Raw genomic sequence first — 27,410 nt, forward strand, 5'->3', positions numbered from 1 at the left:
ATCTGCTGTTGGAACGAACCAATGGTGAAGAGAAATCACAGCAGAAGGAGCTATATCCTCATAGAGAGAGCTAAAATGGGTAAGTGCATCCCGGAGCCACAGAAGCCAACACCACTCTACCCAAAGCTTGAAGTCCTGGGAATCTGCATGCCATTCTCCAATTGCTGAAGACTTGTTTTCTTTTCAGTGTCAGGACACTCATAGTTTCGATGAGAACATGCAGCTCACACTCAGGTGTTTTGACAGCTCAGCCTCCAAGGGCATGACTCACTAGCTTGGGAGGGTTCTTCAGCTTAATGCAAGTATCCAACTTCAGCTCTGAAAATAAAACAGGAACTATTATCCTGTGACACACCTATTGACCCAAAAGGGTCACTAAATCAAGAAAGCAGCTTTGCACAAGAAAGTGCAAGATTGTGCTCTATATATATATATATATATATATATATATATATATATATATATATTCATTTTGTTGATATCTGAGATATCCCATAATGATCAAATTGACAGGAGGCAAGCATGCTTCCAATTTATGAAAATATTCAAGAAATATGGAAGTTATACACACCCATAGCTCCCAGCTATATATGGCAATAATACCATTAGGGATATAGGCAGTGCTTTGAGTAGGGAAGAGATTATAAAAGTTAGGCAAAATCAAAGTAGAAGGAAAACTATATGAAAGTAAAGAACTGGGGAAGATCATCCCTGGAAAATTTTAAATCTTACATATGACTGACTTATTTTATATACAGGCATTATAGATACATCTGATGAACACATAATTAGGAATGCTTACGTGAGGGATATTTGATATTCTGGCCAGTAGAAGTTAGAAATAATTTAGAAACATGAGGAAAAAAATATTCGAAAAGCAGATGTCTTGTTAGACAACAGAATATAATCACACAACTGAGGCTGAAGGCCGAGTCTTGATTAGGATTGTGGGAGCATCCAAGACAGTCCAGCAGAAAGAAAAGATGGTGAACCTCCTCAAGTTATCACATGTGCTTCACGAACTACACACCAATGACACACACTGAGCCCATTCCAGGGAGTGCTCCACATGAGGGACAGGTGTTTTTTCTCTTGCATGACCCTCAGAGGTTTGTGCAACGGTGCCCATTTCTTTCAGATGAGTGTGGTACCTGACATGAGAACCATGTCAGGTACCACAGGTTCCAGAAACTGATAATGAGGGAGACACAGAATAAAGATGAACAAAACCCAGATTAAGGGGACAAGAGGGACTGAAACTTCAGTCTTCACATTTGAGCAGAATTAGATCCTTATGAGAAGGACACTGATATGGCTATGGAGATAGATGAATAGAGAGGATGGACTCAGTATGGAATCATCAAGGAGACCAATTTGTGCACTTTTCTGTGTGAAGGTGTCACTTTATTTCAAACATAGGAGGAAAGGAGAAAAGTGAGCTGGATAGGTCAGGACACAGAATTGTGGGCCCAGGATTTATACTATTACTGAAAATTGTTCTATATCAAAGGAAAACGTCTTTGTAAGATCATATTTAGCAAATCAACAGAAGTAATCTAAGGATTTGAGATTACATAGTCAAATTTTCATTAAAAATTTTTTAATTTTGTTGAATTGGCACCAGGGAAATTATTTTAACTAAAGAAACCACCAAAGAGATGTAAACACCTAAGATATCCCTGTGGCCAAGACCAGCCCAGGAACTGAGAGTATATCTAACCCTAAACCCCAGGCTCTGATCACCTCATCATGTCAGAAAATCTCAGCTTTCTGTCTGACCCTGAGACAACACAGAGAAGCCCATCATCTCTGCCACCCACAACATTCTGACAACCAACACGTGGAGCAGAGCTTATGAATTCCCCTTCCTTGCCTACTTGGGAAGAGCGTCCACTGTTTTCCAGAAACAATGTTGGTTACACAGCTATTGATAGCAGAGGAAAGGCTCCACCATCACCACAGTTGAACTGGTGACCCAACATTGTCCCCTTACAACTTCTCATCTGTGGATTTACATCCAGGTATGATCTGAGGCTTGCATCTCTGACATGTTGCAGCTCACATTTCAACTCAAAGGCCCTTGGAGACAGGCTTTCTCAGTGATACCTGAAAGGGGAAGAGGGTTCAGTAACTACCCCAGTCCTCTATTTGTTTAGTACCCGCAGAATGCCCATTTCTCATGTCCCTGCCAATTGGGGAAACAATCTAGTGGGACTCAGGCACTGTAACAGAGATCATGAGTGTGATGGATATTTTACCTTTGGTTTCTGTGCCTGGGATGCTAAGAAGGCAAGAATCAATGAATGGGATGGCAAACTGCAAAGCTTCTTCACAGTAAAAAAAAAAAAAAAAAAAAAAAACAATCAATAATGTGAAGAGATGGCCTACAGAATGGGAAAAAAAATTTTACCACTTGCACAACAGAAAACAGCATTCAATCAATCTCCAGGATATATTAAGACCTAAAAAATGAAACTGGAAATCAATGATAAAATAAAAAATAAAAATTTCTCCTTCACCTGGAGACTAAACAATATGCTACTAAATGAACAATGGGTCACAGAAAACACCAAGGAGGAGATTAAAAAATTCTTAGAGTAAATCATAACATAGACACAACATATGGAAATCTCTGGGACACTACGAAAGCAGTACTAAATGGAAAATTCAATGCATGGAGTTCATTCCTCAAAAGAAGAAAAAGTCAACAAATAAATGACCTCACACTACATCTCAAAGCCCTAGAAAAATAAGAACAAATCTGTAGCAAAAGCAGTAGATGGCTACAAATAATTAAAATTAGAGCTGAAATTATTGAAATTGAAACAAAAAAAACAATTGAAAATATTGACAGAACAAAAAGTTGGTTCTTTGAAAAAATGAAGAAAATTGATAGACCCTTAGCCATGCTAATGAAGAGAAGGAGAGAGAGAATTCAAATTACCAGCATATGTGATAAAAAAGGTAATATCACAACAGACACTACAGAAATACAGAGGATAATTAGAAATTATTTTGAAAACTTATACTCCATTAAAATAGAAAACATTGAAGGCATTGGCAAATTTCTTAATGCATACGATTTGCCCAGATTCAATCAGGAAGATATACATAATTTAAACACACCAATATCAAATAATGAAATAGAAGACACCAACAGAAATTTAACAACCAAGAAAAGCCCAGGACCAGATGAATACACAGGCGAGTTCTGCAAGATCAATATATTATAATTTGTTTCAGGAAATTGAAAAAGAGGCAGCACTTCCAAACTCATTCTATGAGGCCAATATCACACTGATCCCCAAACCAGGCAAAGACACATCAAGGAAAGAAAACTTCAAACCAATATCTCTAATGAACATAGATGCAAAAATTCTCAATAAAATTCTGGCAAATCGAATACAAAAACATATAAAAAAAGATTGTGCACCATGACCAAGTGGGATTCATCCCAGGGATGCAAGCAGGTTCAACATATGGAAATCAATAAATGTAATTCATCATATCAATAGACTTAAAGATAAAAATCTTATGATCATCTTGATAGACACAGAACAAGCATTTGAAGAAATACAGCACCCCTTTATGTTCAAAACACTAGAAAAACTAGGGATAACAGGAACATATCTCAATATTATAAAGGCTATCTATGCTAAGCCTCAGGACGACATCATTCTAAATGGAGAAAAATTGAAGGCATTCCTTCTAAAAACTGGAACAAGCCAGGGATGCCCTCTTTTACCACTTCTATTCAACATAGTTCTTGAAACACTGGCCACAGCAATGAGACAGACAAAAGAAATTAAATATATATAGGAAAAGAAAAACTTAAATTAGCACTATTTGCTGATGATATGACTCTATACCTAGGAGACCCAAAAAGCTCCACCAGAAAACTTCTAGAACTAGTAAATGAATTCAGCAAAGTAGCAGCATGTAAAATCAACACCCAGAAATCAAAGGCATTTCTGTATATCAGTGACAAATCCTCCAAGAAGGAAATGAGGGAAAAAAAAACTACCCCATTTAAAATAACCTCAAAAAAAAATAAGATACTTGGGAATCAACTTAATGATAGAGGTGAAAGATCTCTATGTTGAAAACTACAGAACCCCAAAGAGAGGAATCAAAGAAGATCTTAGAAGGTGGAAAGAACTACCTTGTTCTTGGGTAGGCAGAATTAATATTATCAAAATGATCATACTACCAAAAGCACTATACAAATTTAATGCAATTCTGATCAAAATCCCAATGGCATTCCTCGTAGAAATAGAAAAAGCAATCATGAAATTCATCTGGAAAAATAAGAGACCCAGAATAGCTAAAGCAATCCTTAGCAGGAAGAGTGGAGCAGGTAGCATCACTATACCAGACCTTAAACTATACTACGGAGCAACAGTAACAAAAAAGCATGGTATTGGCACCAAAACAGACTGGTAGACCAATGGTACAGAATAGAGGACAGAGAGACTAACCCATAAAATTACAATTATCTTATTTTAGACAAAGATGCCAAAATATGCACTGGAGAAAAGATAGCATTTTCAACAAACAGTGCTGGGAAAACTGGAAATCCATATGCAAAGAAATGAAATTAAACCTTTATCTCTCACCATGGACAAAACTCAACTCAAAGTGAATCAAGTACCTAGGAATTAAACCAGAGATTCTGCATCTAATAGAAGAAAAAGCAGGTCCTAATCTTCATCATGTGAGATTAGGCCCCAACTTCTTTAATAAGAATCCTATAGTGTAAGAATTAAAAACTAAGAATCAATAAATGTGATGGAATCAAACTAAAAAGTTTCTTATCAGCAAAAGAAACAATCTGTGAGGTAAACTGAGAGCTTACAAACTGGAAGCAAATTTTACCCCTCACACATCAGATGGAGCACTAATCTCTAGGGTATATAAAGAACTCAAAAACTAAACACCAAAAACAAACAAACAAACAAGAAAACAATCAATAAGTGGACCAAGGACCTGAACAGACACTTCTTAGAGGATATACAATCAATCAACAATTACTATGAAAAAATATTCATCATCTCTAGCAATTACAGAAATGCAAATAAAAACAACTCTAAGGAGACAGACCACCTCAACTGGAGGAGGAGGCCAGCCTCCTGCCTGCGCGGTTGGCAGACCACGTGACCCAGAGAAGGGGCCCGGCAACCTGCCTGCGCGGTAGACAGACCACCCCAACTGGAGGAGGGGCCCAGCCGCCCGCCCGTGCGGTCACCTGACCGAAATCTGGACAAACATAAGATTTCCCCACACCCCCCCACCTCATCAAACACCTTATGAGAAAAACTGATGGAACTCATCTTGGAAAATCCCACCAACCCTTAAAACCCACCAACTGGTGGGCGTGGCAACCAGCTCGGTTCTGCAGCAGATCAGGCACCTGGTTTACATCTCAGAGAACAAGAGTAGAGAGGCCACAGGTGGAAGCTCAAGTCATCTCACACTGACTACTACCACAACCCTGAACCCAGAGACTCAAGCTAGGAATAGACAATGCCACCAACTGGAAGAAAATAAAACAGAGTTCTGAGAGACTTTTTCTTTCTTTTTTTTCTCTTCTCTCTTTTCATCCATTCATCGAGTCTCCTCTACCCTTCCCTCTCTGGTCCTCGAAACCTCAACATATGTGAAACCAAGAATTGTGCACGAAAAAGGTCTTTAACAACTGAATCAACAGAGTAATATAATATAGTAGAATTGAATATGCCCCACCTCCCTCCCCCCCTTTTCTTTTTTTCTCTTATTTTCTTTTTCCCACTCTCTATTTCTCTTTCTTTCCTTGTTATTTGTTTTTCTCCTTCTTACTCCCTCTATCCCACTTGCAAACCCCTAAATTTTACTATTTATTAGTAGGGTAATCCTAGAAATACAGATAGGAATTTAAATCTATACATTCTTCCATAAATTACCCATCTATTGGTTAGAGCTTTCCAAAGTTACTAAGTTAGATTAACCCCATACCCTCACTCCTTTCCCCCTAAACATAACATCCTACACCTGAAATTCAGTTTTCTTCAAGCTACCAGAAACGGTATGCCTTTCATGAAACTAATGACTATATTTGTAAATGATAATCGAAACCAACATTTGTAGACATAGAGTCTAACTATAAATGTAGTAATAAGGAAAACGTGTGCTTAGATGATGTACTATTGATACTGGGAACTGTTAACATTGTCTTTCTCCACAAAAGGGAGACATTGCAACTATACAAGAGCAATATAAATATATAGGGGGAAAATCAATAACACAACAGTTTCACAAAGCAGAAAGAAACTTGAGCAGTATGAAAACACAAGGAAAGAAAGGACCACAAGCAATGCAGGTCAACTCAACGTTAGAAGAGGTAATATCTGCAGCAGATGGAATGTCAGATAAAGAATTCAGGATATATATGCTTCAGATGATCTGGAGTCTCAAGGAAGACATTAGACAGCAAAATCAGACAATGAAAGATCACTTTGAATATGAATTACATAAACAAATCCAAGAAGAAAAAGATCAACTTTACAGGGAGATAGAGGTTATAAAAAACAAACAAACAGAAATCCTAGAAATGCAGGAAGCAATAAATCAAATTAAAAACTCAAATGACAGTACTACCAGCAGAGTAGAACACTTAGAAGAAAGAACATCAGACAATGAAGACAAAGTATTTCAACATGAAAATAACATAGACAGCTCAGCAAGACTGTTAAGATACCATGAGCAGAACACCAAGAAACATGGGATAACATAAGAGACCAAACTTAAGAGTTATTGGGATACAGGAGGGTATAGAGGTCCAAACCAAAGGAATGAGCAATCTATTCAATGAAATAATAAGAGAAAACTTCCCAGACTTGAAGAATGAAACAAAATTCCAAACCCTAGAAGCCTACAAGACGTCAAATGTGCAAAATCATAAGAGATCCACACCAAGACACATTACAATGAAGATGTCCAACATACAGAATAAGGAGAAAATTTTAAAAGCTACAAGAGAAAGGAAGCAGATCACATTTAGGGATAAACCAATCAGGAAAACAGCTGATCTTTCAACACAGACTCTGAAACCTAGAAGATCCTGGAAAACATATTTCAAACGCTGAAAGAAAATGGGTTCCAACCAAGAATCGTGTATCCAGCGAAATTAAGCTTCAGGATGGAAGATGAAATTAAAACCTTCCATGATAAAAAAAAGTTAAAAGAATTTGCAGCTAGAAAACCAGCTCTTCAAAACATCCTTGGCAAAATATTACAGGAAGAGGAAATGAAAAATAACAATGAAAACCAACAGCGGGAGGTAGTACATTAAAAGGAAAAATAATCAAAGGGGAAAAACAAATCATGTTAAGTAATATAAATAAACAAATATGGCTGGAAGTACAAACCATATCTCAATAGTAACCCTAAATGTTAATGGCTTAAACTCACCAATCAAGAGACACAGGCTAGTAGAATGGATCAAAAAAAATATCGAACAATATGCTGCCTACAGGAGACGCATTTGATAGGAAAAGACATACAGGTGAAAGGTTGGGAAAAATCATATCACTCATATGGACCTCAGAAACAAGCAGGAGTGTCCATACTCATACCAAATAAAATAGACTTCAAGCCAAAGTTAATCAAAAGGGATAAAGAAGGACACTACATACTGCTGAAGGGAACCATACACCAACAAGACAACAAACATAAATATATATGCCCCAAACAATGGTGCAGCTATGTTCATCAAACAAACTCTTCTCAAGTTCAAGAGTCAAATATACCACAATACAATAATTATGGGAGACTTCGACACACCTCTCTCACCACTAGACAGATCTTCCAAACAAAAGTTGAATAAAGAAACTATAGAACACAATAATACAATTAATAACCTAGACTTAATTGACATATATAGAATATGCCACCCAACATCAAGCAGTTACACTTTTTTTCTCAGCAGCACATGGATCCTTCTCAAAAATAGACCATATATTATGTCACAGGGCAACTCTTAGAAATTATAAAGGAGTAGAGAAAATACCATGCATCCTATCTGATCATAATGGAATAAAACTGGAAATCAACGATAAAAGAAGGAAGAAAAAATCCTGCATCACTTGGAGAATGAACAATATGTTACTGAATGATCAATGGGTTACAGAAGACATCAAGGAGGAAATAAAAAAATTCTTAGAGATAAATGAACACAGACACAGCATATCGGAATCTATGGGACACAATGAAAGCAGTTCTAAGAGGAAAATTCATTGCTTGGAGTTCATTCCTTAAAAAAAGAAAAAAACAACAAATAAATGATCTCACACTTCATCTCAAAACCCTAGAAAATAAAGAGCAAAACCACAGCATAAGTAGTAGAAGGCAAGAAATAATTAAAATCAGAGCTGAAATCAATAAAATCGAAACAAAAGAAACAATTGAAAAAATTGACAAAACTAAAAGTTGGATCTTTGAAAAAATACATAAGATCAACAGACCCTTAGCCATGCTAACAAAGAGAAGAAGAGAGAGAACTCAAATTACTAGCATACAGGATGAAAAAGGAAATATCACAACAGACACTACAGAAATACAGAAGATAAATAGAAATTATTTTGAATCCTTATACCCAAATAAAATAGAAGATAGTGAAGGCATTGATAAATTTCTTAAGTCATATGATCTGCCCAGATTGAGTCAGGAGGATATACACAACCTAAACATACCAATATCAATTGAGGAAATAGAAGAAGCCATCAAAAACTACCAACTAAGAAAAGCCCAGGACTGGATGGGTATACAGCAGAGTTTTACAAAACCTTTAAAGAAGAACTAATACCAATACATTTCAAGCTATTTCAGGAAATAGAAAAAGAGGAAGAACTTCCAAATTCATTCTATGAGGCCAACATCACCCTGATTCCTAAACCAGACAAAGACACCTCAAAGAAAGAAAACTACAGACCAATATCTCTAATGAACATAGACACAAAAATCCTCAGTAAAATTATGGCAAATCGGATACAGAAACATATCAAAAAGATCGTGCATCATGAGCAAGTAGGATTCATCCCTGGGATGCAAGACTGGTTCAATATACAGAAATCAATAAATGTTATTCACCACATCAATAGACTTAAAGATAAGAACCGCATGATCATCTCGATAGATGCAGAAAAAGCATTCGACAAAGTACAGCATCCCTTTATGTTCAAAACACTAGAAAAACTAGGGATAATAGGCACATACCTCAATATCATAAAAGCTACCTATGCTAAGCCTCAGGCTAGCATCATTCTGAATGGAGAAAAATTGAAGGCATGCCCTCTAAAATCTGGAACAAGACAAGGATGAAATAGGAATAGACACTTCTCTCACCACTTCTGTTCAACATAGTTCTCGAAACACTGGCCAGAGCAATTAGACAAACAAAAGAAATTAAAGGCATAAAAATAGGAAAAGAAGAACTTAAATTATCACTATTTGCAGATGACATGATTCTATACCTAGTAGACCCAAAAGGGTCTACAAAGAAACTACTAGGGCTAATAAATGAATTCAGCAAAGTGGCAGGATATAAAATCAACATGCAGAAATCAAAGGCATTCCTGTATATCAGGGACAAATCTTCTGAAGTGGAAATGAGGACAACCACCCAATTCACAATATCCTCAAAAAAAATAAAATACTTGGGAATCAACCTAACAAAAGAGGTGAAAGATTTATACAATGAAAACTGCAGAACCCTAAAGAGAGAAATAGAAGAAGATCTTAGAAGATGGAAAAATATACCCTGTTCATGGATAGGCAGAACTAAAATCATCAAAATGGCAATATTACCCAAAGTTCTCTATAGGTTTAATGCAATGCAAATCAAAATCCCAACGGCATTTCTTGTAGAAATAGACAAAGCAATCATGAAATTCATATGGAAAAATAAAAGACCCAGAATAGCAAAAACAATGTTAAGCAGGAAGTGTGAATCAGGCGATACCAGACTTCAAACTATACTACAGAGCAATAGTAACAAAAACAGCATGGTACTGGTACCAAAACAGGTGGGTGGACCAATGGTACAGAATAGAGGTCACAGATACTAATCCATAAAATTACAACTTTCTTATATTTGATAAAGGGGCTAAAAGCATGCAATGGAGGAAAGATAGCATCTTCAACAAATGGTGCTGGGAAAACTAGAAATCCATATGCAACAAAATGAAACTGAATCCCTTTCTCTCACCATGCACAAAAGTTAACTCAAAATGGATCAAGGAGCTTGATATCAAAGCAGAGACTCTGTGTCTGATAGAAGAAAAAGTTGGCTCCGATCTACATATTGTGGGGTCGGGCTCCAAATTCCTTAATAGGACACCTATAGCACAAGAGTTAATAACAAGAATCAACAAATGGGACTTACTCAAACTAAAAAGTTTTTTCTCAGCAAGAGAAACAATAAGAGAGGTAAATAGGGAGCCTACATCCTGGGAACAAATTTTTACTCCTCACACTTCAGACAGAGCCCTAATATCCAGAGTATACAAAGAACTCAAAAAATTAAACAATAAGAAAACAAATAACCCAATCAACAAATGGGCCAAGGACCTGAACAGACACTTCTCAGAGGAGGACATACAATCAATCAACAAGTACATGAAAAAAATGCTCACCATCTCTAGCAGTCAGAGAAATGCAAATCAAAACCACCCTAAGACACCATCTCACTCCAGTAAGATTGGCAGCCATTATGAAGTCAAACAACAACAAGTGCTGGTGAGGATGTGGGGAAAAGGGTACTCTTGTACATTGCTGGTGGGACTGCAAACTGGTGCGGCCAATTTGGAAAGCAGTATGGAGATTCCTGGGAAAGCTGGGAATGGAACCACCATTGGACCCAACTAGTCCACTTCTCGGACTATTCCCTGAAGACCTTAAAAGAGCGTACTATAGGGATACTGCTACATCGATGTTCATAGCAGCACAGTTCACAATAGCTATACTGTGGAACCAACCTAGATGCCCTTCAATAGATGAATGGATTAAAAATTGTGGCATTTATACACAATGGAGCATTACTCTGCACTAAAAAATGACAAAATCATGGAATTTGCAGGGAAACGGATATCATTAGAGCAGATTATGCTAAGTGAAGCTAGCCAATCCCTAAAAAGCAAATGCCAAATGTCTTCTTTGACATAAGGAGAACAACTAAGAACAGAGCAGGGAGGAAGAGCATGAGAAGAAGATTAACATTAAACAGGGACAAGAGGTGGGAGGGAAAGGTAGAGAGAAGGGAAATTGCATGGAAATGGAAGGAGACCCTCATTGTTATACAAAATTACATATAAGAGGAAGTGAGGGGAAAAGGAAAAAAACAAGGGGGAGAAATGAATTACAGTAGATGGGGTAGAGAGAGAAGATGGGCGGGGAGGGGAAGGGAGGGGAGGGGAGGGAACATAGTAGAGGATAGGAAAGGCAACAGAACACAACAGACACTAGTATGGCAATATGTAAAAATGTGGATGTGTAACCGATGTGATTCTGCAATCTGTATTTGGGGTAAAAATGGGAGTTCATAACCCACTTGAATCTAATGTATGAAATATGATATGTCAAGAGTTTTATAATATTTTGAGCAACCAATAAAAATTAAAAAAAGAAAAAATATATAAAGAAAACAAAAATGAGTTCCAGGTTATTTTTCCAGTATTATTAAACTCAGTCACTTTTTGTAGAGCGCATATTCTATTGAGACTCAAGGATATGGTTTAAATAAAAAGAATGATTGATCCCTATCCAAAGGGTGGAAAGATCATGGAAAGAGACGGTGCCTCAGAATCTGGGATAACATGGAAAGGGGTGTCGAGTGGCTGCATAACATTCCTAGTTATGGGACCTTCTCTGGATTTTGGAAGCCTATGACTCCTTGTGGCCTATGTACCACCCACCATCCATACTCATGTACAGTCTATCGTCACCTGGAGGCTGTTAGCAGCTGTAACCAGTGCAGCAGGGGAGCTGGCTCCTTATTGTAACTACAGGGGCCACATGTGCTACAGAATCTCAATGTATAGAACCGTGAAGAGATATCAAGTCCATAATCCTTATATTTTCCACACCCTACAGTGGAGTCTTGGACATTCCTCCTGATAAAAATGAGTTCTATGTGCCTAGGGAAATGAATAGATGTCCTCAGAAATTGAGCTGACTGAACGTTTCCAGCAGCCTCATGTCAACCCAGGTCAGGCTCAGGAAGGAGTGGGAGCAACAGGGCCTGCTGCCCACTGCTGTGTTCTCCACACTCTCTCCTTGAAAATTTCTCATTCTCACCACAGTCTGCTTCAGTTTTCTCAAAATTTCTTCCGTGTTACTGTTTGGCTCCATTACCCTGAGAGCACACCACATCAGACTCTCATCACTGGTGTCCAGATTCTTCCACTCTCCTCCTCAATACCTTCTCTGGTTGTGAAGTTCCCCAAAGATCAACTGTCTCGTCAGGTTTACTTTTCTTAAGCTACAGCTGCACAGTGTTACCCCCGCTGGCCTCAAACTCCTGGCCAAGAGAGAACCTGCTGCTGGGACCACTTGTGTGTGCTGCTGAGCCCAGCCCCACTAGCCTTCTCACTCAATGTCCTGCTCTTACCATGTTCCCACTCTGCCTGTGAAAACTGTATTCCTACATCCCCCTGAATAATTCCACGCTATCCTTCCTTGTCTAGCTGTCTCCTCCCTGACTCTCTCTCTGCTTCACTTGTCTTCCAGCATTCAGGTCTTTGTCAACAGGTGCTCATCTCTGCCTACCATGTACTGTGTGTCCCCAAGTCTCAGTTTATACATCATTAATCATCTATCACTTAAGACACTCAGTAAGATACGTGATAGACCCTCTTGACCTGAAGGGGAAAATACCTTAAACCAATATACCTATTTGTGAAAGTAATAGTCAAGCAGAGAAAAAAAGGAGCTTAGAATTGGAAGGATTGAAAATGGCCACTGACACAAGAATCTCTTCATGGACTCTTGGCAACTTGGACAGTTTCTTCACAAATGCCTTGTACGGTATGGTTACTAGCAGCCACTCTGTCGTTACATAATTTGGGTAGGAAGGAAAACTCCCTTTATATATCCAATCCCTGACATCCTGGTCCATTCCTTTTCATGAAATCCTATTTAGTCTCATAACATCAAAAACAAATCTCCTCCCCTTCAATCTACTTCCTTCAGTTCTTTGAGGCTGGATCCCTCAATCAGTATTGTGTATAATTTCTGTTTCCAGCCCCTCCTTCATTTAGTGTCTATTATGAAAAGTGGACAAATCTATAAAGTCCCTTGGGAAAGTCTTGCCTTCCCACAAGGATATTCCATTTAAACTACCTTGAACTCAGACTGAAGGACTTTGGGGCAGTTTAGTCTCAAGGGGTCTTAAATTCAATGCGGACTCACTCTCTCTACCACTCCCGTGAATGACTATAGAGCCATGTCTACCCTCATCTGCACTGAATATTTTAAATTGGGTTAGAATTGTGTCATGTTTTCTGTTGCCTGCTTTTAGTAGGGAGGAACTCTGCTGACATTTTTCAAGGTTCACACTTGGAGATCCTCTGCCATTGTAGGAGATATTGGAGCCACGTGTCAAACTCTAAAGTATTGTTACATGGTATTACTTGGCAAGGTGGGAAAGTCCTCAACAAAATATCAAGTTGTAGCTTAGTTTTACTCATGCTGTTTATGCAGGGATTTCTGTATACACAGGTCTGAGAGAGTGAGAGGAACCACTACTGTAGCCATGGCTGTGTCCTGCTCACAGTATTCACATTAGGGTTAGTGAATCTACACAGGATGAATATTTGTGCAATTAGGATGCTCCTTTTCTTCATCTCAGACTCATGTATAAAGGTGAATGTTTCCAGTTCCATTTGGAGGGAATGGATGAGGCACTGGTTCTTCCCATGGACACAGTACACTGATTGGTTAATACATCAACAACCCATGCCAGAGGCCTTATGAGTTCTTTGTTCCAGAGAAGCAATATTTCTGTTACTGTTTGAAATAATCTCAAAAACATTTAGAACAAAAAGAATCAGGAATGTAAACACCTAACCCAGCCTAGTCCTTGAAAGATCAGGCTGCACAGCAGTAGAAACACGTTAGCTGAGGAATTAGACAGACATGGGCCCTATGTTTCCACCAGACTCTAGTGGAGATTTTTGGGCAGGTTAAGTGACCTTGCTGAGTCTCAAGTGTCGTCACCACTATGGTAGAGACACCAGCAACTACTGGATAGTTTCTCTTGAGGATTTAATGGAGTAGACTGTACACAGAGCTTACTTGGCAGTACCATAGTTCACAACATGTATTTTATTTCTGTTTCTGAAATGCTATAAGACTGAGAATAAATCTTTGCATTACTGCACCTCAATGAAAATGGGAAAAAGAAAGAAGATGGTCACACCATGAAGGCACTTACTGAAGCAAGAGTTGGAAAATAAGTTTTCTCAGTTAATTTTTCTATAAAACATTCTGATATAGTGAAACATCACAGACTTCTGCTTTTCCTACAAATTGACCAATGAGTAAAGACTCCCAAGAATTTCAAAGGTTTACCTGAGGAAAAGTTAAACTCCACCTTGAGTGAGAGGAAAGAAGAATTCATTTTTTTCTCTACATACTCTATGAAGGGCTCACAGGGCTCTTGTTCAATAAGAGTGACATTTCTGGAAATTAGGAAGAAAAAATGCTCTGTGCTGTCTGAATAACTGGGTCAAGTTCCTTATCATGTACACTGACCATTGACAATTTACATGAGAACATAACTCTCAGACTTAACATATGATTCAACATATAATCTCTGGAGGAAAAAAAAAAAAACACTTGTGCTCCTTAGGGTTGAAAACTGCAGCAATCTCCAGAGAAACACAAATGGGAATGATTAACTGAAGGAAAGCCTTCTCAGAGGAAGTCGAGAAACTAAGTCGGGACTCAAGAACTATAAGTGATTTCACAATGATTTTATAAATCTTCTGTCACATGCAAAGAAGAGAGGAAAGCATTGGTCAACAAATGCAATTTGCAAGGACAATGCAGAAGGAATGATATGACCCCTTTAAAGACTGAGGTCTGGGGCTTGGGGTCGTGAATCACCAGTAAAAGTGCTCGCCTAGCATGTGCGAGGGCTTGGTTCAATCATCAGCACTATATATAAATAAAGGTATTCTAACTACAACTAAAAATAAATATTAAACAAACAAAAAAAGACTGAGGTCTGACCAATCCCTGTTGGAACAGGCTGTAGTAATGTCTGTGAGGTGCTTATAATCCCCTCCTCCTGACTCCAGTCTACCTGCAAATCTATAGCTGGCACACTACAGACCAGGAAAAAAAAAAAAAAAAAAACCTGATCAGGCAAGGAAAATAACAAAGCCCCAGATCCACCTGACCTCTGCACCTACTCTGAAACAAAATGGGTCGCCTGGCTCTGTATGCATATGTCTTAGCCTAGACAGTGGAGTTGCGTGCACAGAATTTGGGCTTTACCAGGGAGAGAAATTGAATTCATTTAAATTATGATAGGAATACTCACTGGCTCGATCCATAGCTCAGCTGACTTTAGGCCCATCTGATGGTAACACAGAGCTTCTGAGTTCTTGTGTGTGATGAATTAGGATGACCAGAGGGTAGAAAATACTTTTCGTCCAGCAGGAGGTCATTCTCTTCCTCTTCCTGCAGTTCACTGTTGAGACTGCTGAGACAGCTGAGGTAGAGAAGAATAAAAGATGAAATCACAGTGGTTTAGAAGTTACAGCCTCGCAGCTGGTCCTGATTCAAAGCTGAAGGGTGGAGACCCAAACAGGTGCCTCCCTTAAAAAATGATCCAGAAAACTATTTTCATCTCATGGATATAGTTTAGGTGCCACTGTACGAGAGAGAGAGACCGAGAGCCACCAGTGCCCAGTGTACTGGCCAGATAACAAGCTCATGAGGAAGGAGGCTGAACTCTACCTATAAGGTACAGCCACAGAAGGATCACACAATGAGAAGCAGAACAGGAGTCGACCTTGTGCATAAAACATGGTGAATTTTAGACACAATTGTCTGATCAATAGTCTCCTGAATTGAAGAGTCTCAGAGACATTTTGCCTTCTTTGCACATCCATATTATGACATGATATCATCTTTATTCTATCTACTTTTCTTGCTATGGCATACCTGTCCATGAGCCCAGGCTAACAGTATAGAAATGATTTTGGGGTCTCATCCTGAGTTTAGCCTTTACCAAGGGAATATATGATGATTTTAAGAGCTAGAAGTACCCAAGGCTGCTCAGTTCTCCATTAACAGACTCACTCTTACAATACCATAAAGAAAACAGAGAACTTTGTTAAAGGCTTCCACCATCTTGGGTTGAATCAACAACTTCACTGCACTCAGCATTCCTGCTATGCCTTTAAGAAACCTGTGACTACCCTTCCAGTTACTGTCCCCTTCAATTCGATTATGAATGCCACATACAGAGTCCTCCACATGACTCTGCATTATGTGACCAAGAGAAAACTGTCCTCAGAACAGTTTGTTTCCCACCTATAATCCACATTGCACTTTAGGGTTTATAATCATTGGGGCTCTTGTCAGATTTAAATTTTTATTTTGTATAAAAGTTAAAGGTTGACTGAAGAAAAGGATTACACGTTGAATTACTCTTGTTCTAATAGATAGGTCCTAGAAAAGTGTCCATGTGCCAATGATTTATGAAGACCATGCCTCCCAGAAGAAAGAGGCAGTGGAGCTGAGAGAGCTGGGAAGAGAAGGCAATGTCCAACAGGAAATAGGAAATAAAGACCGGTTTAAGCAAAATAAACCAGTGACAGGAACAGATGGTTTTTACCCTGGCAGCTATTTTGTCCGTTTATGAGCTCCTTTTTGTCAGATAATTACCCTCCCCTGAAGATTCCCTGGGGGCCAGTGATTCCAGTGATGCCTTTTCTTCATCATGATGCTCTTCACTATTTCCTGCAACCAAATTTATAAAAGCCCCTTTAGATATTAGGCAGTTCTACCTCATCTGTTAAAAACACAGTGGCCTATCATGGCACATAGAAATTAACAGTATGAATTTAGAAAGGGTTCATGCATTTCTTTAAACAAATAGCCTGCCCAGGTATCCATGAATCAAAGTGGCCACCATGAAATGAACCTCCTTAGCGGCAGAATGCTATTTGTTTAACTGGGCAAAGGGAAAAATGTTTTTTTCTCCCCACATCAGCAGAAACTGGAGACAACCGGTGAACACTGGGAAACTCCAGCTGTAGCTACCTCCTGCCACAGGGCTGCTTCCCAGGCTCAGTGATTTACCCCCCAATATGACTTTATAGAAAACCTACTCATTCCTCTTCAGGGAAGAAAGACAACCCTGTCCCATGACACTCCATACATCGGGAACTTCACAGGACGCTCGATCCCTGATTCTATTACTTAACCAGGGAAAAGTCTCTCCATGTCACCTCTTAAGTATTCCAGTGTAACCTACATCCTAGCCCCAGATTCTACTATTCATCTCTCTAAACCAAACCCTGGGAGTGCCTTTATTCTTTAGAAAGTTACACTCATAAACATTCCCTGTTTGAATGCTATAGCTATCATGCCATATACATTTTAAATACTATTTTTGAGAAGAGAACACATAAACCAGAAAGGATAAATCACCTGTTGGCCCACAACGGATATCTGAAAAGTTTCCTTAGGCCTGACTCTTTTTTCTTTTCTTTTTATATTTTTTATTCTTTTTTTAAAAATTTATTTATATATGACAGTAGAATGCATTATAATTCTTATTACATATATAGAGCACAATTTTTCATATCTCTGGTTGAATACATAGTATATTCACACCAATTTGTGTCTTCATACCTGTACTTTGAAAGTAATGATCATCACATTCAACCATCATTAATTACCCCATGCCCCCTCCCTTCCCCTCCCACCCCTCTGCCCTATCTAGAGTTCGTTTATTCCTCCCATGTTCCCTCCCCCTATCCCACTATGAGTCAGCCTCCTTATATCAAAGAAAACATTTGGCATTTGGCTAACTTCACTTAGCATTATCTTTCTAACTCCATCCATTTACCTGCAAATGCCATGATTTTATTCTGTATGATTTATGAAGTATGTGAGAGGAGGTCTGAATTTAACCCTGCCTTTAGACCATACATGTGAAGGTGGATGGGACCTGGGTTCAGGAAATCCTGAGACTGATTCATTCGGAGTAACTCTATAAGTACCAAAAGGAAAACATACAAACTTATGTGGGCAATAGCATTGTTATTTGGGTGAGTGGAAATGGTAAAAATCAGCAGTTTGTGTGTATCTCTGTCATGGATGTGGCCACGCATCTCTTTGTCCTTCCACCTGGGTTGAGCTTAGAGACAAAGTGCTGTGCCAGCCTACTCCCATCAGCCACTTGCTCTCAGAGGACCTGCTCCAGGTGACTGTCAGAGTCTTTCTTGGTGAGGAAGTCCTTGAGATGCTGACTGAGGGAGGAGGAGGCATCTCTCCCTTCCAGTGATTGCTGGGTAACGCGGTGCCAGCTCTCAAGCCTGAGCATGACTTAGAACAAACAATTTCCTGATGCAGGAACAAGGGAACACATCAGAATGCATACTCTATTGATAAGTGATAAGGATTTGAGGGAGGTGTTTCTGAAGGTATCATGGGGAGTCCTTCAGTGCAATTCTGACTCATTTAATGCCAAAAGTCCATGAGCATTTATCGTTTACTTGACGTCTATTTTAGTAAGTTAAGAAATTAATAAGTTTTGGCATTTAATACAGGAATATTGAAGAAAGCAAGCAAAGTCCTTTGAAAACACACTTTGAAATTGTGTGTGATAGGTACATAAATACAGCAGACCAATTTTCCCCTGGATATAGAGGGAAGATGATATACAATCAACATATCACATTAGTTAGCTTAGCACCCCTGGATGACCAGAATTACCTGGGGGCATTTGGCTCTTGTCCTTCATCCTTACTATCTTGTTTGTTTTCTGCCAATAAAACAAGAGTAGACCAGTCACATTACACCACTCCTGCTTTACCCATTGCAAACACAAGCATATAGATGTTCTCTGGGTACACTGGGATAGCCTAAGAAGATTACTGAAGGAGAACCTAAACGTACCTACATACCCTTGCACTTATGAGAAAAACTGGCCTTGTTTGGGGACCAAATGAGTAGGCAGTCCTGATAAATTATTGACCCAGATCCACTGTCTGAACTCTGGCAAAAAGTCAAGCATGCACTTTCCCCCCCCATAGATCCTGGTAAAAGTGCCTAGCTGCCTTCTAAAACACATGGGTAACTTGCCTCAGCAGACACTTTGCTTGATGTTGGTTCAGATTAGAAAAGACACTGAAAGTAGATTTAGATGGAATATGCAAAGTCACACAAGGGAAAAATTTTTGATGCTCCACGGACACAGGATGCTTGGCCACTCAGAGATTTTTCAGGTGACAGGGTGAAGCCTTCCTTTCAGGGAAAATGCCATACATGGACATGAGAATTTGGGACAGGAGCTTAGAGCCAAGCAAACATGGTACCATCTCAAAAAATATAATCAATTTTGTTGTCCTTCTTGGATAGCTACAAATGCTCAAAAAACACTGTTGAGAATCGACATTTAACAAGACAAGTAGAGGAGAGATAAGAGGACTCATTGCAAAAGAATTTTCTCAATAGATGATGAGGCATAGGCATGTTGAAGAACTATCTGTTTCTTTGGATACATTCACACTCCTCACCCCTGCCCACAATGTCCCATAACTTGCATTTGCCAGTGAGTGCCAGGTGGGACAGGTGGGGCTAAAAGTAGGAAGAGTGCAAGCTACCTGACCCAACCAATGCCTGTGCTTCAGACCTGGTCCTAGTGTTTGCCTCAAACCAATGAGTAACCATGGGACCTGCCTGCAGGGAGATCTCTCTACCCACCTACAGGGCTGAAGTTAAATAATAGGGAACCTATCTGGGAAGCCACCAGGAGCCACCTTTTTCTTTTTAATTTTTTTTAACAGTTTTAGACAGATAGCTTTATTTATTTATTTATTTTTATGCCTTTGTTTACTTTTTTAAAGCAGCATTAAGGACTGAACCCAGTGCCTTATACATGCCAAGCAAGCACTCTTTCACTGAGCTACAGCCCCAGTCCACTGCCTTTTTCTTGTATACTGTGTACTCACTGGCCATATCCAGAGTATAGTAAAACACATGTTCCTCAGAGAGGGAGGCTGGAGTCTTGGGAGGCCTGCGGAGGTGAGACAAGTCATGAGAGCTAGAATGAGCCAAAAATACCTCATTCAATGAGTCCATCAGCACTTCATGCATGTCCTCCTCCACTTGCAGCTCCATGCTGAGACCTGTATGTAAGGAGAGCAGAATGCTAAAATATGAAAGACTGGACTTCACAACTACTCACCTGGTCTTGATTAAAACCTTTGAAAAAAATCTTCAGAAGGCAGAGTGGTTATCCCTCCAAAGTGGAGGAACAAATCAAACCCCTTTGATTATAGAGTGTGACTTTCGTGGGAGTTTAAGAAGGAGGGCAGAGTGTGAGAGAGGGCTTCAGGTGCTCAGTTGACTGGTGAGGTAACATTGCTGATGAGGAAGGAGACTCATCTTTCCCTGTGTGGTTTAGGCATGTCATACCAAATGACAGCCATAACAGATGGTACAACCCCAGTGTCTTTTGGTCCATGTTCCTTGAATGGTTCTGGTAAATCAAAGTTCCTGAGGCATTATTGATTCCAAAAGATGTTGGGCATTCAGGCCTTGTTCTTTAATATTTTGAATTAATATGATTTTGGTTTGGTTTGGTCACATTTCTTGCTATGGAATTCAACAAAGCCAAACCCACAAAATTGATGTGTGTTTTCCCCTAACTACCTTGAACAAGAGTGCGCAGTGGTTCATTGTGAATGAAGGAAATCTGACTTTAAGTTTAACACCATGGGAAAGACTGTCTCTAGGTTACTACACATAAAAACTAAAGGAAGATAGAAACCAAGAAAAGAACCACCAGGGGAAAACAATGGATCCCCCTCCTGGTTATCAGAATGGATGAAATGAGGACATTCCACGCTTTTGCTCTTCCTTGGGACCTGCGATCTCAAGATGTCACCATTACATTCATTATCTATGATTTTCACATTTACTTGGAGTCCACTGTCTCTTTTGCTTCAGATTGCCTTGAGTTTCTGCAAATATATTCATACAGAAACAATCCCAACAAAAGCTTAGTCTACTGCCTTATTATCAACCTTGTACCAATTTATTCATAGGGTGAGTGTATTCTTTATGTGATGAAAGGAAACTCTGAGGAAGACACTCAAGGAACTCTTGGGTTGTATCTTCTGAGAATGGAAAAGTATTCCTTTCCTTAGTCACTGGTCAGATATCTTTTATTTGGTCAATTAATAGCATCATATTCTATTTTCTAAATCTTGTGATCGGTTAAATCTATTCATTATCCCAGTGATCAAGAACACAAACTTGAAGACTGGCTTCTAGAAAACTTTTGGAAAGACTCAGACCTTATTCCAGAAGCTGGTGCTTCTTGGTAGATTTGAGATTATATATGGGGACTAAAATGATGTGTGGGTTCTACAGACCTTCCAATGAGGAAAGATCTTTCGTGCAACTGAGACAGCAGGATAATTTCTATTAAAGGGAGTGGAGTGTGTCAGGGTCCAGTCCAGGCCTTCTGGAATGATTCTAACACATTCATGAGGATCCATACAAACAATAGCTCCCATGATGCAATCAAGAGTATTAACCTATTTGTACACTCACCAATTCTCAAAGTAGACTTACTTTATTGTTCAGGATCAAAAATTAGCAAGAACATTATAGGAGAGATCAACTGTTACAGCTTGGAGGAAAGAGACAATGCAGATCTCTGCTCCACACATGCATAAGTCGTGCTTGTAGGGCTGTTGCAGTCTCTACAACCACTCCACTCTGGTTATTCCTGTGTTCATCATCCTGAATTTTCACTGAGCTGCCTAGAAATAATGACTGATACAAGTATAATACTCTTTTAATGGACGACTCCAAAGCTCCAGAGAAAAGACTTCATACTCACCCAACAGTCAACACTGCAGCAGGGAGGTTGTTGGATATCAGGCAATTCATAGTAACTGGAGGATGTCTTATGGCCCTCATCAATGAGTCCTTCAGGGCTTCTTCCACTTCCTCCTTTTCCTCCTGTCCCTCTTTTCCAACCTAGTGTGATGAAGTGTATGATTAAACCAAGAAAGTTTGGATGCAAGAGTCCCAGGTGGTCCTGAAAGAGGTTTAAGGGAATGGTCACAGAAGGTTAGGGGAACTACCTTCTAAGAGAAAGAAACTGGTCCACCTAGGATAATGGCAGAGTGCTGCTGCTTTCATGGCAGGACATAAAAGAAGATGCACTGACTAGAAAATGAGCTGAAGATGATGGATTCCCAATGCTCCCTGTTTGATATAAGCAAGGCCCACAGCACTCACAGAGAACACAACAGTGGCTCAAACTTTTCTATAAATTGCATCAATTTTTATATACATTGGAAATCAATGCTTCTGAGACATTCCAGAATCCTAGAGATTTTGTGCATTCTAGGATTCTTTCTCTACATATTGTGAATAGATATCATTTTTTTTTCTGGTTCCTTGGTATGAAGTCCCTCCCAATATGTTAAAGCCAATCATGCATAAACTAGATGTACCTTTCATCCTCAATTTATCCATACAAGAGTGTAGATGTAGATTCTAAGTTTAAACCTTTAGTGAAGCTGATTATTTCTACCCTCATGAAGCCCAGCATAGGACACTTCCCAAAAAGAAATGCTTGTCAAATAAATGGGTAGATGTAGCATCACTGTTACTTTAAAGCTGAAGAGAACAACTTAGGCTGTAGCCATAAAAAAGACTTGGTAAAACTAATAAGAGCAGGGAAAATATAGCAAATTGTTGAAAATTAGCTCTTAAATTAGAAGTAATAATGTGGTATCTTTCCTACATCAGTCAGTCAATCAGTATACCTATCTTTATACATATGTGTGAATGTATACATACACACACACACAAATACAAGTATTATTTTTATATGATATTATATAATTGGTTTTCAAACTTGAATTGAAGCCAAATTCTGTTTTATACATTTTGTTGTTAAAAGTGGAATTGTACTCTATTTCTCATTTGAAAGAACAAACAGAATTTAAATCATATTAGTTTACACATTATCCTTTACTTACAATCTGCCAACACCAAGTGAACTATGGGGTAGTAACCAAAACATCTCTATTACACTTTCCTAATTTTTCAACCATTATCTGTAAAAAAGATATTACATAGAACATAGCCACAAAAAGGTATGCATATAAGTGAAATCTTGATTAATTATATTAAAAATGAGCAAATTTATCTATGTATATAGTTATTCAAAACAACTGTTTAATAATTTCTTCATTTTATATATGGTTGTCCTTAATGTGTACAGAATGGTTCCTGGAATTTTCTTCATGTACTAAAGTGCACTGATGCTCCAATCCCTTACATTACATGGTATAGTATTTCCATATGATATACACACACACTTCCTGGTACTTTCATTCATCCACAGATTCTGCATAAACCTAATACAATGCAAATACTATCTAAATAGTTTGAATACTGTATTGTTTATGGAATGAAAATTAAGCCTGTACATATTTAGTACAGCTTCAGCCATGAGAGGCCCAATTACATACATAGTAAATGATCTGCAGTTGATTGAAGCCACAGATGTGAAAACTGCAGATACAAAGGACTCAAGTTGCTTTAAGACCATTTTCTGTATCTGCATTTGCTTTCATAAAAAAAAAAAAAGCTTTAGTTTAAGATTTGGGGGAAGCGTTACTATTTAATTGTTTTATGTCCAATGAAAATGGAAACCTAGTTGCTTTTAAAGTCATAATCCTCACTTTAAAATCAAAAGAAATTGATGATTTTACACTAAGATTGCTTAATGTTGATGTAGAGAATCAGACATGACTGCAGGCGTGATTGCAAACGAGACGTTTTGTAGTCTTTGGAGGAGCTTGCCTGAAAACAGGATGTTCTGCCAAGAATGTACAGAATTAGATAGGGTGACTGCATGTGTGCTTGCAAAGAAGATGCTTTGCAGTCCTTGGTGGAACTTGCCTGCAAACAGGATGTTCTGCCAAGTGGGCTAGGAGGACTCTGAGAAAAGAACATTCTTTGCAAACAAGAATGTTTATCTGTTCTTAAAAAGAAACAGAGCTCAGAATGCTCCAGACCAAGAGTAAATTAAGACATGATCAGCAAGTTACTTCTACATACAATATTTTGCAAGCTTATAGACCTGAGTCATTGCTATTGGATTGCTGCCTTCTTTGTTCATAATACTATAAAAAGACAGCTGTATTCAATAAAGGGGCTTCATCTGCGTTTTCTTTCTTGTTCATGCTGACCTGCATTTGAGTTATTTACAATAATTGGTCGGCAGTATACCAACCTGCTTGGGGAAACCCCAATGGATTTCATTGATTAACTGGTACTATATGGTATAGGAGTCACACAAATATGAGAAGAATTCCAGTCACACTTAAGAACACTTCTGGTAACCAAAATAGTTACTTGGCAAGCTCCACTAAAGACTGCAAAGCATCTCGTTTGCAAGCACACATGCAGTCACATCTGATTCTCTATAGTTCTTAACTACGTTTGCTATCCCTATATGCATCCATGAAAAAATCCATAAAATATGTTTATGTAAAATATGTTTATCAGCTAGATTAAAACTTCTATTATTTCTAATGTTTACAAGGTGAGATATATAGGAGTCTGTAAGATTTAGTATCAATTACCTATGTTCGGTTTCTGGCAGTTTCATAATCTCTCATATTTCTTTGAAGGATTCATAGACATGTACTAAATAATATTCACACTGCACTGAATGCAATGATGATGGTTTTTAGAAGAAGTGAAAATAAAGTTTGTCAACAAAACATTGTGCTATGTGTGAACATATATATTATCTATGAAAGTACACAGCACTGTTTTTATTAAAACATGCCCCAAACTATTTAATCTATTTTAGTACTGCATACCAATCTTACCAAAGTCCTAGTTTAACACTATCTTCTTTCCTTGGTAAACTGACTAGATTGATTGGATTCAATGTTCCAAATAATCAACTAACATTATGACAAATCAAATTTTTATAGTAATGTGAAAAGAATTAAGTGTGGACTGTATCCTTTCTTGTTTTTTTTTTTTTGTCTTTTCTTGACAATGTGTCTTTGTATATTATTTAATGATATTAGCAATCATATTATATCTAGAAAGAAACAGTCTGGGCTTAAGCCACTTCGTGAAGGTTAAAAAGACATTTTTGACATAGTATCTTGAATAAAATGGGTACTGAGATAATAAAAATATAGTGTAGGCAGATCTTAAGCAGTAGAAAAATTATAGAATACTCATGAACTACATGCAATTAAAGTATATATAACCAATTTATCTGGCATAAAATTCAGGACATGATAAACAGTAAGTAGTATGATTGCACACCAAGGAGGAAATAGGAATGAAGTTTTACTTCATAATAACTGACTGAAATAGAAGATTTTTAAAAATTTTTTAATTGGTTTTTTAAAAATAAATGACAATAACATAAGATATTTTTAGAGCTCTTACTATTCTCGTTTTGAAAACAGAATTGAACTATTGTATTGGGGGAGATTAATTAAACATTGCAAAATATATAGAGCACTTATACTTAGAGCTTTAATTAAGTATTATTGATTTGATGTTTTCCTGGTGAACTTAAAAGTACAAACTCCAGGAAAAAGAGGAATATGCCAATAAAATACTAAACAACTTACTGTACACAATGTGGGGAAATGATGAAATATAACCTAATGGGCTAATTGAGAAGTTTGGTTATTGCACTGATAAAATACATAGGAATATTTTGGCTCAATTTAAAATAATTTGGCAAATAATAGAACAGAGGTCAAAACAAGTTGCTTTACAACTCCTCAACCAATGCTTGTGACTCTGAGCCAAAAGAAGTCAAGGAGATAAATTCTAAATAAATGTCAAGATGGTACATTTTAAGGTTGCCAGAAACTGTAATTGTAGATCAAGAGTTTTGGACATTTTTCCTCTTCAACAGACAACTGACTAAATATCTTTAACAAACATTTTGCAATGAATGCTTTGGGCAGGGCATTATGCTTGGGAGTCCAAAGAGGAGAATGAATGGTGGTAAATTATTTACATTTCAGATAAGAATCCTGTCATTTATGTTGTTACTAAGAGAGAAACAGCATAAAGATTTTAAATTATGAATTTAGAACACTCCTTAAGTTGCCAAACAGTAAGAGAAGTTTAGATTTAACTGTTGCCTATTTTAGGCAACTGCCAAAAACTATTGCTCTCTCTGAAACGAACATTTTTGTAGATATTTTCTGTCCTGTAAAATTTCAAATGCATGAACTTGACACTTGATCAAACAGAAAGTTAATCTGGTTTCATTTTACTGCTTTAAAAACTAGAATGAAAACAAATAATTGTCATTCAGAGATTTGCTTCTTTTTGTAAAGGATTGTTTTAATATATGCATAGATGTGTATGCCTGTGACACTATATATATATTTGTAAGCATATATAAACATGTATTTATATTAACATGCTAGTAATATATTCACTTATAGATTTTGTATCTGTGATGGCTCTGCACTGGCTCCGGTCTGTCTTTCATCTTTCATTCACTGTTGTATTGAGATGTACAGTATATCTGGGCAAGATTACTCCAATGGTTGTCACGAAGAGAGTCAAAGTAAATTACCTGAATCACAAAGAATGCAATCTTATGACACTGATGATTTTATCTTGGTGCTGGAATGAACTCAGAGAAGAACCTTTACGTAAATTTATCAAGTACATGATATTTTGCCTAAAATCCTTTACTGAATTACTTACAGCTCCTCTAACAATTTTATCTTTTTTTAAACTACCAAATTCAGAAACTGAAATTATTCCTCAGTAAAAAATATTGGAAATTTCTATTATATTTAGAAAAGAAAAAAAATGTAGCTACCTAGAAATCCTTTCAGAGTCTATACATTATTCTAATAACTTTTTTCAACTTTTACATTCTAAATTTTATATCAGAAATTTGCCAAAATTAAGAAAAAAGTTTGGGCTCCAATCTTTCAGGTCAATTTAATGTTCAGTATTCATTACTGACATAGGTTATATATCCATGTATTTGAAAGACTGAAAGCTCTTGAGAAAGCTTTCACCTGTGATTACTTTAAATGCTTTAGAAGTGAGGTCCCTTTGAGTCATAATTTAAGAATTTTTAGTTGATACCC

General features: G+C 37.8%; 1 protein-coding gene across 8 annotated transcripts in view; it reads right to left on the reverse strand.

Annotated features, from left to right (window-relative positions):
- Positions 1–27,410, reverse strand: part of LOC139707272 (uncharacterized) — a 136,828-nt gene that overhangs the window by 19,018 nt on the left and 90,400 nt on the right. For 5 of the 8 annotated variants that reach the window (XM_071618127.1, XM_071618124.1, XM_071618130.1 and 2 more), the window contains 4 exons: positions 22,127–22,266; positions 20,338–20,402; positions 15,578–15,748; positions 121–318 (listed from right to left, as the gene is read on the reverse strand). In XM_071618127.1, the coding sequence (XP_071474228.1) occupies positions 121–202 (82 nt within the window). In that variant the 5' untranslated portion in view covers positions 203–318; positions 15,578–15,748; positions 20,338–20,402; positions 22,127–22,266. Of the gene's footprint in view, positions 1–120; positions 319–15,577; positions 15,749–16,929; positions 17,005–18,987; positions 19,037–20,337; positions 20,403–22,126; positions 22,267–27,410 lie in introns of all 8 variants that reach the window. The other 3 variants (XM_071618125.1, XM_071618126.1, XM_071618128.1) reach the window with 3 other exon arrangements.

Source organism: Marmota flaviventris, chromosome 10, assembly GCF_047511675.1.
Source record: "Marmota flaviventris isolate mMarFla1 chromosome 10, mMarFla1.hap1, whole genome shotgun sequence".
In the NCBI taxonomy this organism is placed as follows: Eukaryota; Metazoa; Chordata; class Mammalia; order Rodentia; family Sciuridae; genus Marmota; species Marmota flaviventris.